We start from the raw sequence: 15,705 nt of genomic DNA on the forward strand, positions 1-15,705 counted from the left end.
CTGGTGTCACCTGTCTTACGGCGCCGATCCTGGCGACTTCTACGTTATTACAAGTGTTTGTCTGCAGGGAAGTAAGAAATATGGATTTAGAGATATAACACATGAAGCGAGTGAGGGGGTTTCCATAGTAACCGGGGTGTATGTGAATAAATAGTCACATCTGCACCCGAGCCCCCCGGGACCCCGCTCCTTCCACTATGCAGCTCTAAGTCCACGAGCTTCCAAAAAAATCAGCATCCTCCTCTCCTAAAATACTCTGCGCTGCTTGGATTCACCTGATGCAACGACCTATTGCCAGAATGGGGGCCCTCGAGTCGTCGCAGCTCACTGTCATAGACTGGGATTAAGGACACAGCTGAACTGGCTGTTCTATACTGCTTCTACAACTCAGCACTGAGCTGCGATACGCTCTTTCCACAACTCCCATGCACTTCTATGAGACTTACAGAAGTAGTATAGAACAGCCAATCTGCTGTATCCATAATCCTGGCCACCTCCGGCAGCGGAGAACAGGCTGGTATCAGGAACTTTTAAGAATATCCCTTTAAGGCCACCTGCAGACAGCCGCATCCCGCTGCGAGAATTCTCGCAGCAGGATGCGGACCAGCGCCCCTGCACAGCCCTGCGGCTCACCCACTCCAAACGTCTCCTCTCTGCACTGTGTGCCGGCTACCGGTCAGCCGGCGCATGCACAGAGAGGAGCCGGCCTGTCACCACTGACATTTCTGTGCGGGCCTCTGCGAGACTCGCCCAGAAACAGAACATGCCGCGATTTGTTTTCCGCATGTGTTTTGACGCGGACAGATCACGGCCGTCTACCTACGATTGCGTTATCTAATGCAATCATATGCAGGTGGGCATGTGCGGAAATTCTGTGGGCAATCCCGTCGCGGAATTTCCCCGTGTGCAGGGGGCCTAATATTGAGAAGAAACTCCTTGAATTTGCATTGAGACCCAATGAAAAAAAGTAATGTATAATGGATACAAGTCAATTCAGGAAATACAGGAAGTGTTTGTCTGTATATATACACACATTCCATAATACAGTTTACAAACACACTACTTCTGGTGTTCATTCGTCTGTTTCCGTGTTTCCCATCTACTATAACAGAAGGTGACTGTACATGAGTTCTCCCCATTCTCAGGGTTAGTGGCAGGCGGATTCCAAATACCTAGTAATGTATTGTAAATCCCACTCATATGCCCATAACTGGTATCAGTCTGAAAACCGCTTTATGGATTTTGCGTTTTTTTAACACTGCAATATCGTTGCGTTTTTTTTAACGCAAATGTCAATAGCACTTTCTAATGTTAAAAACGCATCACACCAAAATCATAAAGCACAAATCAGTATTTGGTGGAGGTCCTTTCTGAAGGATTATAATGACTGCTAAAGCACTGCAACTACTCCAATGTTTAGACACAAGGGCTCAGCTATATATGCAGCCGTGCACACTGTTTAAGTACCAGAAAACCCCTTTAATCACACGATTGGTTATTTTTTGTTGAGTTTTAGTATCATTTTATAACTCTCTTTATTCAAGCAATGCCCATGACTAGTGTTGAGCGAACCATAACAGTCAAACCTTGTTTTGGCTTTAACTTTGCTCAAATTTTGGTTTGGCGAGAACCTGAACCTTGAGCAGTTCATCTCAGCCAAACCTGCTAAAAGAAGAAGGGAAAGAGTCTTTTTCCTTGTTCTTTTTCTTTCTTCTCCTTCCTTCTTTTTTATTCTTCCTCTTTTTTGCTTCTTTTCCTTCTTATTTTTCATCCTTCTTTCTTGTTTTTCCTTATTTCTTTCTAGTTTTTTTTCAAATCTCTTCCTCTTCTTCTTCCTTTGCCTCCATCTCCATTTTACTTCTCCCTTTTTTTTTTAACATTTTTCCTTCTTCTCTTTTCCCGTTTTGTTTTTTCTCATTTTCTTTAGTTTTTCTTTCTTCTTTTTTTCCATATTTGTCATCCTTCTTCTTTCTCCTCCTCCTTGTTTTTGCTACCTTTTTATTTGCCCTTTTCTTCTTCTTACTTCTTCTCCTTTTTCCGCTTTTTCATTAACTCTGTTTTAAAAGCAGCTAAGAAGTACTTAGATATCCTCCTAGCTGAACTAAGAGTGTTATACAACGTTTTTATGTCTCTTAGACGGTGTTAAACACCAGTTTTAGGGGTTCTGATGAACTTCTGCTTCAGTTCCAACTAATTTGGACCAAACAAAACTTTTTGTTGAAATTTGGCAAATCAGTCAAACCAAACTTTTCAAAAGTTCATTCATCATTACCTATGGCCTGCCAAATAATAGATCTTCAAAGCTCCTCTTTCGTTGTATGAAGAGTATAACGGTGAGTGAAGTTTCTCATGCAGAGGGCCAGGCCTGAGACTAATGGAGTTGAGTGTTGAACTGCACCAGTCCACATAGGCTGCAGCATAGCGTACGGGAAAAGAACTCTGACGAGCTGTCACAATCCATGCGTTTTATTGATATGGGTCAGCAATTGGTAACAATCTCTGTTGACAACTATGGAGAATGGCAGGTGGCTTGAATGGCCGCTCCCGGTTTTCTCCATTTTGGATCACCACGCTGTGCTTCAATTCACTTTTATAAAACTTTCTCTCTCTAATGTTGCAGTAGCCCATGGGAAAGTGCACTCAACCATTCTAACCTGGTAAAGGACTTCTCATTAACAATAACTTCAGTGACCAGCGCACTACTGGGCCAACAAGTGTGCAATAAGAAAAAATAGAGCTCACCCTTTATAGCGGGGACCCCACACCCAGGTGATGATAGTAGACGGAGCCCAAACCAGAAAAAAAGTCAGCTTCAGCGGATAAAAATGCAAATATAAAAGAGAGGTAGGTAGGCCTTTACGTCTAAAATCTTTATTTTCAGGGAACAGACATCATGAAACACAAGTTGTCAAGGAGCGTTTCGGCTAGTCCTGCAGCCTTTCTCAACAGACCGCAGGACTAGCTGAAACGCGTCCAGCTCTTTGACAACTTGTCTTTCATGATGTCTGTTCCCTGAAAATAAAGAAGATTTTAGACGTAGAAGCCTACCTACCTCTCTTTTACATTTGTACTGGGCTAACAACATGGCATCTACCTGACTTTCTGCTTCTGGTATCATCACCAAACCCCCTGCACACCCTCTTATAGCCGAGTATTTAAAGTGACATACACAAAATAAAAGAAGAAATAAACTCAATGATAATTGACAACCCCCTTACACTAGCTCCAATCGTAGCTGTAGTGCCGGCTGTTTCAAACTGCCGACACGCTGGGTATGGAGTGGCCTCAGCTCTCGAGCCTGCTCCATACTCCACCCAAGACCATGAGCCCTTCTACAGATGGGAATATATTGCAGCCCTTTGAGTCTTCACTTGACTGTAGGCTGCCATGTGAACCCATCCCACTGCATTCTTTACACAGCCATTATTGAGCGTCATGTAGCCTGTCTGATTTTATATATATTATATATCTATATGAGACAAAGATGAACCATTGCAGATTTCTTTATACCCAGACCCCATGTGTATCGCTGCTGCATGGGTAGCTTCATCAGGGACTATCAGGGAAACAATAAAGGCTGATTTAGACACAATGATTTTCGCTCAAAAATTGCTCAAAGCCGTCTTTTGAGCGATAATCATTGAGTCTAACTGCACGGACATCGTGCAGTTTTCGTTAAGGAATTGCTGATCGTTCTCTTTCAGCATGCTGAAGCTCCGAGCGGAGAACAGCTGGATGCAGAAGACAAGCGTCCCCACTTGTCTTCTGCATCCCCCGCTTGGAGCGCTCGGCTGTATAACAGCCGGGCGCTCCGAGCAAAGAACAGCTGGATGCAGAAGACAAGCGGCCCCACTTGTCTTCTGCATCGCCCACTCAGAGTGCAAGGTGATCGCTCAACATTTGAGCGATCACCTTGCGCTGTAAAGGCACACAAAGATTATCGCTCAAAAGACATATTTTGAGCGATAATCGTTGTGTCTAAACCAGGCTTTTGTCATGCTTTTATACCAGGCCCAAAATTCCAGACAAATCCCACCTGCTTTGGCTACACGCGGGGCGGATAACAACATTCTATGACCTCCTACATGTGTTGGATGCATGTACACCAAAAGGCTCCATCCATTCTAAACTATTAGGGATCCTGAAATAAAGGGCTGGGACTCTCATAAAGTGCTTCTGCCATATATAAGCACTGCATGGCACTGTATGACACTATTAGGGTACGCTCACACAGCAGATTTGCATCTCGCACTGCTGTGGATCTGCATGAGGATTAGTCCCATTCAATGGGGCTAATCCATGTGTGGCTACCTGATGCGGATTCCACATGCCATATATTTTTTCTGCAATGCGGAGTTCAGATCAATGCATGGAAAAATGGCAATCAGTGGGGTTTGGAAAATACGCAGGTTTCTGCACAGAATCTGCATGACAATGCCATAATATGCAGCTACTCTTATGTAAGTCCGGTCTTGTTATTTGAGCGCTGCTTGGCACTATTATGTAGTATTATGCAGCGTTAGGAATCTCATGTGTTTCAGGGGCCAACACAAGTTCCAATTACTATTGTGGCTGGTAACAATATGTGACATTGTGGATCCAGCAGAATATGGAGATGCCATCAACATGCGTGCAGGGACCTTGTGACTGGGGAACGAGCCTGATAGGCTGGGACTTCCAAAACGCCGTCCAAGAATGAGCTGACACCCTAAGAATTTGGCCAAGTGAAGAATAAAAGCCTCTATTATATAAGAAGTCATAATAGAGTACAGACCCAACTGCTGTCACTTCAGGCGATAAGGAAGACGTGAAACGGAGCAGAGTGCGGTACTTACAGTCACCTGCAGGACACGTGGACAGCACCATGAAGGCGCTGATCATCCTCTCCCTGCTGGGGATAATAGCCGGCTGCCTCGCCCTGAAAGGTGAGACAAATTAATATTGAAATGGACAGTCACTATAAATTCTGGAGCGTACAACAGTGCAGTATATATGATGGAGGTCTCAGTACTGGAGACATTAACCCCTTAGTGACACTAACTATTCTGGCCCTAAGAACGCAATGATTTTGGGGAGATTTTCGTCTCCACTTTTCAAAATCCATAACTTTTTTCCCCGTAGATGTGGCTGTATAAGGGCTTGTTTTTTGCGCAGCGAGCTGTAGTTTTAATTGACACCATTTTTAAGGTACATGTAATGTGCTGTGTAACAATTAGTTTTTTTTTAGAGGGCAGTGGAAAAAAAACTCATCAATTCTGCCTTTGGTCTTATGTCCACGGGCATGCACAGATTCCCAGTTCACCTCAATGCGGGATCCGCAGAAAAATGAAGCATGCCATCTGCAGGTATTTAAATACCCATGGATGCCCATTGATAGTCTATAGGCATATTAAACTGCAGATCATCCGTGCAGGTGACCCGCGTGGATTCCAAAATTCAATTATACCCGTGAACATGAGGCCTTTGCCTTTTTTGGGACTTCTTTGACAGAATTGACTATCAACAGAACTCTGTGAGGGCTTGTTTTTTTGCGTGATGAGCTGTAGTTTTTATTGGGACAATTTTGGGGTACATTTGACTTTTTAACACTTTTATTGCATTTACATTTTTTATCTCTCTGCAGGGGACTTGAGCATGTGAGCTATGATCGCTCTGACACACTGCAGTACTTCTGTACTGCAGTGTATTATCACTAATAATAGTGATCGCAGGCCGTGGCGGAGCTGGACACCAATAGCCCCTCCAACACTACATAGCAGAGGGGACATGACGTCAGAGAGGGAGCGCTCTTCCTTTGTTAACCTTTTACATGCCACGATAAACTTTGATCCCAGTATGTAAGGCGTTTACAGCGGGGATCGGTGTTCTCACCAATCCTTGCTGTTACAATGGGAGGTGTGGACTCAGCTTCTGAGCCCGTGCCATCCATAGGACGTAGGGTTATGTTCATTTGCAGGAACACCTTACCAGCCCTAAGCTTACGTCCTGGGGCAGGAAGGTGTTAAATAGCGATCATTGGGGTGAGGGAAGTTTCTGTACTGTCTGTCTCTCATGGCTGATAACAGAGAACAATAGATGGCATTTACCTGTTTTACAGCCTACAATGATCTATAATGTGGTGTTCGCCCAGCTTTCCCAGAAGCAGATAGAACAGAGTTGAAGAGATTTTCTGCCACTGATTTAAGGGTTAAGCGTTTTCTCAAAAACAGCAAAAGGTTTGAGAAAATTTCTTCTACCCAGAATGTTGGAAGTGCAGGAGGAATGTGAGCCCGCAGCAGCGGGAGGTCCGACGTGGAGAAATCATCTAGATACGTGGCATTATGAGCATCTCCCATGATAGGATTAGATGCAGCAGCTCTGTAGAGATATCAGACATGATGGGATTAGATACAGCAGCTCTGTAGACATATCAGACATGATGGGATTAGATGCAGCAGCTCTGTAGACATATCACATATGATGGGATTAGATGCTGCAGCTCTGTAGACATATCAGACATAATGGGATTAGATGCAGCAGCTCTGTAGACACATCAGACATGATGGGATTAGATGCAGCAGCTCTGTAGACATATCAGACACGATAGGATTAGATGCAGCAGCTCTGTAGACATATCAGACACGATAGGATTAGATGCAGCAGCTCTGTAGACATATCAGACACGATAGGATTAGATGCAGCAGCTCTGTAGACATATAACATATGATGGGATTAGATGCAGCAGCTCTGTAGACATATCACACATGATAGGATTAGATGCTGCAGCTCTGTAGACATATCACATATGATGGGATTAGATGCTGCAGCTCTGTAGACATATCACATATGATGGGATTAGATGCAGCAGCTCTGTAGACATATCACATATGATGGGATTAGATGCTGCAGCTCTGTAGACATATCACATATGATGAGATTAGATGCAGTAGCTCTGTAGACATATAACATATGATGGGATTAGATGCAGCAGCTCTGTAGACATATCACACATGATAGGATTAGATGCTGCAGCTCTGTAGACATATCACATATGATGGGATTAGATGCTGCAGCTCTGTAGACATATCACATATGATGGGATTAGATGCAGCAGCTCTGTAGACATATCACATATGATGGGATTAGATGCTGCAGCTCTGTAGACATATCACATATGATGAGATTAGATGCTGCAGCTCTGTAGACATATCACATATGATGAGATTAGATGCAGCAGCTCTGTAGACATATCACACATGATAGGACTAGATAAAGCAGATCAGCAGGCGGTATCACATGATGGGATTAGATACTGACGCTCAGCAGACAGAATCAGTGTGAATGCACACGGACAGATGTTTACTGCGGAATCCGGAGCGGGTGCCCACTTCCGGGTTCCGCAGTAAATACCCTCCATAGCATGCTATGGAAAAGTGATTTTTCATACACACGAGTGTAAAACAATTGCAGTTTCCGCTCGTGGGGGAAAGATCGCAGCATGCTCCTGCATTGTATGGAGCTGGATCAGGCCTCCGGTCGCCCTCCATTCAAACCCTGACTGCACAGGATGAAGCCGCGCATCCTGCGTCGTTAAGGGGTTAAAGACAAGCTCGGTATATTAACAGCGCTTGGTCCTTATCGAGTTAAAAGAAAACAAGGATTTTTTTTCCTATTTCTGACCATATTTTCCCTAAAAAAGGCACATATGTTCGGCATATGTATTGTGGTGGAGCATTCCGCAGCATCTGGTGAAATATGCTGGACGTTCGTCAGGCATTCTGCTTCTATAAACTGAGTCAAAATGTACCGTTTCTGCAGCGATTTCAGCCACGGATCCGCACACTTATTTAGCCCTGTCAATGGCAATATCCGATTGCGGAATTTCACGGTAGAAAATCGCATTTTGATATGAGGACGTCACTTCTTAACATGAAAACTAGCGGAAACGCGTCGTAATTCTGCACACGGATTTTGCCCATTGACAGGTCTAAATCCGTGTACAGATCTGCTCCTGAAAGTCGCAGATTTTGCCATGGCCTTTAGAGGCTCATTTACATGACTGTACGTACACCACATATTTTTATGTGCGTAATACTCAGTGAATAGAACCCATAGCTTTCAATAGGTTATCTCCCAACGGCGTATTTTTTACGCGATTTTCAGTCATGTCTAAAAAAAGTAGCATGTCCTATTTTGAAATTAACTGCTTTGCATAAAAATGTAGTAAATACTCAGGAAACCTGCATATTCGCTACGTATTTATGTAAGAAGCCATTGCGATTTCTTATTTTTACGTGCATAAATAGACTGCGGATTTACGTGTGTAACAAAAATAGCAATAATCTGAAATATGCAGTGAATCAGCGGATTTCGTTCTGCGAATACGCTGCATATTCACCGTTCAATATACCGATGTGAACGGGCCCTGAGGGTATGTTCACACACCAGAATCTGATGGGGATTTTTTTGTCTCTGAGCACTCCTTCACATGGCGGTATTTGCACGCGCAATACGCAGTGACTAGAACCCATTGATTTCAGTGTGTCCACATTTACTTGTTCTGTGCACTTATTTCTTGCGTGTGCAAAAAAATAGGACTTGCTTTATTTTTATATGGATTTGTGCACCAAAGGTCCCCAGATACGCAATACACTGCACAATTCTGTGGAAAAGAGAACGCATCTAAACCTCAATAGGCTGAATAGGAGTGAGTTTGTTAGTAGCGTGCAAACGAACATTCCCTGCATGTGCAAAATGTACATTAAAATACGTCAATAGGCGTGCAAAAAAGCCTCATACACAGCACACATACGCCCTAAAAGTCTGCAGCTAAGGCCGGTCTCACACAAACGTAAGCGCATTTGTGCAATCGGTTTTACTGTACATTTTTGCATGCAAATCGTGTGCATTTGTGTACAAATAAAACACACAACCATGCTTTAAATCATTAAAATGGGAAATTAAGTTAATTATAATAAGCTTTATTTGTATAGCGCCAACATATTCCGCAGCGCTTACATAGACAGGGGGAATACAGAAAGACAAAAATTACAGAACTACGGTTATATGTAGTAATCAGTTGATGGAAACAATAGGGGTGAGGGTCCTGCTCCAATGAGCTTACATACTACAAGTAATGGGGTGATACAGAAGGTAAAGGGGCTGGAGATGTGCACAGTATGGCGGGGTGGAGAGTGAGGGATGCTATACACATAGACAATGGTCAGATATTTGGCCGTGTGACGGCAGAAACGGTATGACTGCAGGAGCGGTTTATGATGGCTAGCAGGGATTGCAGTCAGTAGGTCAGGGAGCATGTTATCAGGCGGAGTACAGAGGGGTTTGTTTAGAGAATTCGGTATGCCTCCCTGAAGAGGTGTGTTTTTAGAGCACGCCTGAAGTTCTGCGAGTCCTGGATTGACCGGATAGCCTTTGGTAGTGCGTTCCAGAGGATCGGTGCTGCTCTGGAGAACTCTTGGAGGCGGGAATGAGAAGTTCGAATTAAAGGGGCGCTCAATCTGGTTTCGTTAGCAGAGCGGAGAACCCGGGCTGGGTGATGGATTAAGATGAGGGAGGCAATATAGGGTGGTGCTGCGCTGTGGAGGGCTTTGTGGATGAATTCTGTATTTGACGGGCAGCCAGTACAGTGACCGGCACAGGGCAGAGGCGTCCGAGTAGCGGCTGGACAGGAAGATGAGCCTGGCTGCCGCATTCAGGATGGATTGAAGGGGGTAGAGTCTGGTGCAGGGGAGGCTGATCAGCAACAAGTTGCAATAATCGAGCCGGGAGTGGATGAGGGCAACAGTAAGTGTTTTTAGTGTGTCCACAGTGAGAAAAGAGCGGATTCTTGCGATGTTCTTGAGGTGCAGCTGACATGTTCGGACGAGAGACTGGATGTAGGGGGTAAAGGAGAGATCGGAGTCAAATAAGACCCTAAGGCAGCGGGCATGTTGTCTAGGAGTTATGGTGGCGCCACACACTGAGATGGAGATGTCAGGAGGAGGTCGGTTAGTAGAGGGCGGAAATACCAGTAAGTCAGTTTTAGAGAGGTTTAGTTTTAGGTAGAGAGAGAACATAGTGTTAGAGACAGCGGACAGATAGTCTGTGATGTTTTGGAGGAAAGGTGCAGAGATGTCACGGGAAGAGGTGTATAGCTGGCTGTCAAAAACGTAGAGGTGGTACTGAAAACCAAATCTTCTAATGGTTTGTCCAATGGGGGCTTTTTTAGATGGAGAAAAGGAGGGGGCCTAGGACCGAGCCCTGGGGGACCCCAACAGCAAGGGGAAGAGGAGGGGAGGTAGAGCCAGCAAAGGAGACACTGAATGAGCGGTCAGATAGGTAGGAGGAGAACCAGGAGAGAGCAGTGTCCTTTAGGCAGATGGAGCGAATCATACTGAGGAAGAGTTTGTAGTCAGCAGTATCAGAGAGGAGGAGGCCGAGGAGGATCAGTAGGGAGTAATCGCCCCTCGATTTGGCTGTCAGGAGGTCATTGAATACCCTTGTAAGGGCAGTTTCTGTCGAGTGTAGGGGTTGGAAGCCAGACTGTAGGGGGTCGAGGAGAGCGTTCTCTGATAGATGGCTTACAAGGCGGGAGTAAACCAGGCGTTCTAGCAGTTTGGAGATGAAGGGGGGGTTAGAGATGAGTCGGTAGCTGGCAGCATCAGTCGTGTCCAGAGTCGGCTTCTTTAGCAGCGGAGATATGATTTAATGTGTTCTATTTTTGTGCACAAATACGCAGGAAATTAGAGCATGCTGCGTGTTTTTGTGGGAACGAAATGTATGTGCAAAATACACTTATTTGAACAAACCTGTTGAAACCAATGGATTCTATTCACTGCATATTATGCACACAAATTTTGCGCGTGCAAAGCATTGCACAAATACGTTTGTGTGACATCGGCCGTAGTCGCTCTGGGTATGAAGGTCCAAAACTGCTTGGCATGAAAGGGTTATGTGATGAGCTCTAGCACCCTTCTGTGGCCACATATAATATTTACGTTTGCTCCTCCATATTGGTCAAGTTACTCATTGTATATACCGGTAGGTGGGTGGATCAGTTACGCTCTACAGCACACACTCCGCTGCGGCCACATATCCCGCTGTCTTATATACTTCAGATGTTACAATACAAACATTAAAGGGGTTAAAGAAGGCTGCCATGTTTTTCTAACCCTGGACAACCTCTTTAAGGTTCTTTTTTATGTCTAACTGCAGGCGATGAACCTCCAGCCCAACATGGAAGGAAGGCGTTAAACAATGAAGGTAACTCCCATCATCCATACATTCATGATCAGCACTCTCCCCTCCTAAAACACTCTGTGCTGCTGACACCCCTCCTGTAACTCCCAGGCCTCAGGCCGCTATCACACGGGCGACAAAATCACACTGTTTTCTATAAATCGCTTGTATGTGAAGCCAATGCTTTCCAATGGGTTCCTTCACATTAGATAGATTTTGTCTGATGCGATGTTGCAAGTTAAAAAAAAATTGCGGCACGCTCTATACTGCCACGATTTGTGATGTTTTCTGCCCATGTTTTCCTATGGAGCACCAGTGCTTATCGCATCTCACGAACTAGCGACTTTCGTGAGATGCAATTTATTTCTTTCCCCCTAAAATAAGCCCTAGCTGCATTCCCAGAAAAAAGGGAAATACTTGCCTAAAAGGCTCGGTCCGGGTCCTCCTGCTGCTCTCCACAGCTCCGCTAGACGTCCTGCAGTCCTCGTTCGCCCACAAAAGATCACTTCCTGGTTGGGGAATTCAAAAATCCCGCCTCCAGGATGGGATGGCTTTAATTGGTTCATCCGGCGCTACTCAGCCAATCAATGCAGCGCTTGATGAACCAATGCAATGGCTGCGTTTGGTTCATCGAACTCTGCATTAATTGGCTGAACAGAGTTTGAAGAACCAATCACGTTGTGGAGGTGGAATTTATGCAACGGCTCGGCCAATTCATAAATCCCACCTCCACAACGTGATTGGTTCTTCAAACTCTGTTCAGCCAATCAAAGCCGAGTTATATGAAACAATCACAGCCCTCACATTGGTTTATCCAACACTACTCAGCCAATCAATGCAGCACTCGATGAACGAATCAGAGCCATCGTTTCCTGGAGGCGGAATTTTTGAAGCCCGCAACCAGGAAATGATCTTCTGTGGGCGAACGAGGTCTGCAGGACACATGGCAAAGCTCCGGAGAGCAGTGCTAGGAGCCAGACTGAACCTGCTAGGTAAGTAGTCCCTTTTTTCCCAGCCAATTCAGTTATGGCTTATTTAAGGGGTAGGGCTTAACCTTCTCGTGATAAAATTGTTGGCAGCAGGAAGCTATGTGTTTTTTTTCACAAGAAAAACACATCACTGACGCTACAAAATCGCGGGAACACAGATGCGATATCGCTGTTGCCCATGCATGTATATTCAATAAAATACGCAGCGCTTTGTGTGTTTATGTATTTTGGGGGCGGATTTGACATATATGCCTTTTTTTGTGCATGTGTTGCATTCGTATTATAATAAGTATAATAAGGGGTATATAATATAAGTAATAAGGGCTTCTACAGACGAGTATGTGCACAAATATGCTCGCCGCAATGGAACGTATCAGCGCATGAACAAGGTTTTCAGATGGCAACAATCTGGCTAATCCGTGAGTGTCAGCGCACAGTAATGTAACTTTTGCGTTCACATGCGTTCGTGATACTCCCTTATCTGTGGAATTGAATGCCTGTATAAAGCCTATTAAGGACCAGCGGTCTGCTTTTCCCTCCGTTGTCCGCAGGGTCACTCCCTCCCATTGGTCTCTTTTACCTGCCATAGTCTGTTCTGGCAGCTTTCTGCATAAAATGCATTAAGATAGGGCAGGGCCTATTTTTTCTCGTGCGTAGGTGAGTTTCATACGCGCAAAAATGTTTGTTTAAGCTCTGAGACCGCCTTCACACGGACGAGATCTGTGCATTGCGAGCCGCACAAATCTCACATGAATGTGAACCCCATTGGGTTTGAATGGGGTGGTACACATGAGCGATGCTTTCCTGCATAGCACCACCATATGAAACAAACTGCAGCATGTTCCATCTTGAGCGTGTTCTCGCACCGCAGCGCCCATTGCTTTCAATGGGGCCGGCGGCAGCATCGCACAGTGTGCACGCGATGCGAGGTCTCCCATTGAAAACAACGGGAGAAACTCTGCGCTCCTCAGCTACATCAGCGAAAGATGGAGGGGAGCACGATATACGGCCGTGATTCATGACCAGATATGGCGCCGCCCGTGTTAAGTTAGCCTAACGCCTCTTTCACACGGGCAACAGTGGTTTTGCTGTGGCAAAATCGCGTCTTTGTTCCTGCGATTTCTTAGTGATATCGCTGCTTTTTGTGAGAATAATCTCGCATCGCATCGTGGCCGCATGTGATAACATTGCACATTAAAATCGCGCAATTTTTTTTATTACAGAAGTCAATAGGACTTTCTAATGTTAAAGACGCGTCGCATCACACAAAAAACTAACTGTGCGATACGATAAACAAGGAGGCTCCATAGGGAAACGGGCGCTACAGAAAAGTTGCAAATCGCAGCGAGATAGAGCATTCTACGATTTTTTCTCTCGCAAGATGGCATCAGAGAAAACATGGCTAAGGTGAAGGAACCCGTTGCACAGCTTGGGCTTCACATATATGCGTTTTTTTGTGCTATCGTATCGCGGCATGTCCTATGTTTGCGCGATGCCTCGGAATACCTCACCCGTTGTTTTTACTTGGGTCGGCAAAATCATTGCGTGGCGTGTGAGGTGCAGCGAGTGCGATGCGAGGTTTTGACACGCCGCATGATCGCTACTTTCCCGTGATGTGAGGTATTTTTGACACAGAAACACTTCACATCCGCGGGGAAATCGCAGCCCGATATTGTGCGCAGCCGTGTGAGATTAGTCCTCTTCACACAAATGCACTTGCTTAAGCATTTTGTGTGCAAAATTGCGCACACAATAAACAGTGAATAGAAGCCATTGATTACCTTGGGTTCGGTCACAGGTGCGGTTTTTGGTACGTATTACGCACCAGTTAGCCCATATTAAACTTAATTGGCCACTGAAATCAAAAAATCCGTAAAATACGCACAGATGCACGCAAATATGCAATGTAAACGTGCACATGAATACACTTTCACCTACGTGAAGCCGGCTTAAGACCCCACCAGATCAGCACACTCCCCTGCGGATGTCATCTCTGCGGGCTCGCTCACACGGGTGTAATATACGGGCCAGGAAGCCCACTGATTTACATTGGTCCGTTCAGACACGTATATTAGCCACCTATATTATGTGCGGGACAAGGATGCAGCATGCCCTATTTCGGTGCGCATTAGGTATGTAATACACCCCTTAATGGGGGTCACATGCATTACTTGTGTACTGTGTATTACTGACGGCGGTAAGTAAACTACGTGCAGACCTCTTGTCTCATCTAGCTGCACGTCTGCATGCCAGATGGAAGCCAATGCCAGCTCCGAACTGCGGTAGGTTCGGCTATAATTTGTGCCAGCGTCTGGAATAAAGAGTAAATTTAGTGGTCAGTAGAAGGCCACACCCCCTGACACTAGGCCACACACCCTGACACCAAGCCACACCCCTTGACACTAGGCTACACCACTGACAAGACCACACCCCCTGACACTAGGCTAAGTCACTGAGACCAGGCCACACCCCTGAAACTAGGCTACACCACTGACACCAAGCCACACCCCCTGAACCAAGCCACACCCGTTGACACTAGGCTATACCACTGACACCAGGCCACACCCCTGACATTAGACCACACCCCCTGACACTAGGCTCCAGTCATTTTTTGAAAAACTGCCAGAGCCCAGCAAAAAACTTGAAAAAGTCATTATTTTGGTGCTTGCGACATTTGTACCCCAGATTTGGCGTAAAAAAATGATACATATGCCTCAAAGTGCTTGTTTCTTTTACTTTTCTTCTCCTTTAAGAGGTGATGATGTCGCAGCGTTCAGCGAACACCGTCATCAAGAGGCACCGACGCTCCTACGACTATTTTGAAAGGTAAGGCTGTGCATGTAGCGGCACTCCGGTTTGGGCACAGGGATAATAGGAGTGATACAGGGGGATTAGATTGTAAGCTCCTTGGGTCAGAGATAATGGAAGTGATACATTGTGTGTAATAGAGAGATTAGAGTGTGAGCTCCTGGGGACAGGAATGATTGGAGTGATACAGGGATCTGTTTACAGATGGCCATTGAGGGGTCTAGGCGCCAGGCCCTATGAGATGTGTAATGGCGGCCATATTGGTTGTAAGTCATTCAGACCGTCCCCTTTGTCTTTCAGACTCTTCCAGCACCTGAAGTCTCCCCTGGAGATAAAGAAGGAGCAGTGTGAGAACTACCTGCCCTGCGACCAGCTGTCCGAATGGGTCGGTTTCCATCAAGCCTATAAGAAATACTTCGGACCTGTGTGAGCGATGGATGGCGCTGACCCCGCTCTGCCGTTTTTAGGACCCCGCTACGATCTAATGCCAAATAAGGGAAATGCGCAATATATATAAGACCCCACTCACCCCAGTGTTATGCTTTATGTGTAGACCACAATGCACAAATACACCAGCTTGGCTTCTACTGATGTAGACCTGAGTGCAGGAGACGTTATTTCATAGCGCAGAACACAGCGTTACCAGAATGCAGCGCCAAACACTGAGATCGGCTCTAGAAAGGGCAAATGT

The 15,705-nt window shown here is 45.5% G+C and overlaps 1 protein-coding gene across 1 annotated transcript; it reads left to right on the forward strand.

The window, feature by feature from the left end:
* Nucleotides 1-4,740: 4,740 nt before the first annotated feature.
* Nucleotides 4,741-15,609, forward strand: LOC136619959 (osteocalcin-like). Its single transcript, XM_066594680.1, has 4 exons — nt 4,741-4,925; nt 11,194-11,241; nt 14,960-15,032; nt 15,315-15,609. Exons 1-4 carry the CDS (start codon nt 4,865-4,867, stop codon nt 15,442-15,444), a joined length of 312 nt encoding a protein of 103 aa, XP_066450777.1. The 5' UTR covers nt 4,741-4,864; the 3' UTR covers nt 15,445-15,609.
* The last annotated feature ends 96 nt before the right edge of the window (nt 15,610-15,705 follow it).

The sequence above is a fragment of the Eleutherodactylus coqui genome, chromosome 3 (assembly GCF_035609145.1).
Source record: "Eleutherodactylus coqui strain aEleCoq1 chromosome 3, aEleCoq1.hap1, whole genome shotgun sequence".
In the NCBI taxonomy this organism is placed as follows: Eukaryota; Metazoa; Chordata; class Amphibia; order Anura; family Eleutherodactylidae; genus Eleutherodactylus; species Eleutherodactylus coqui.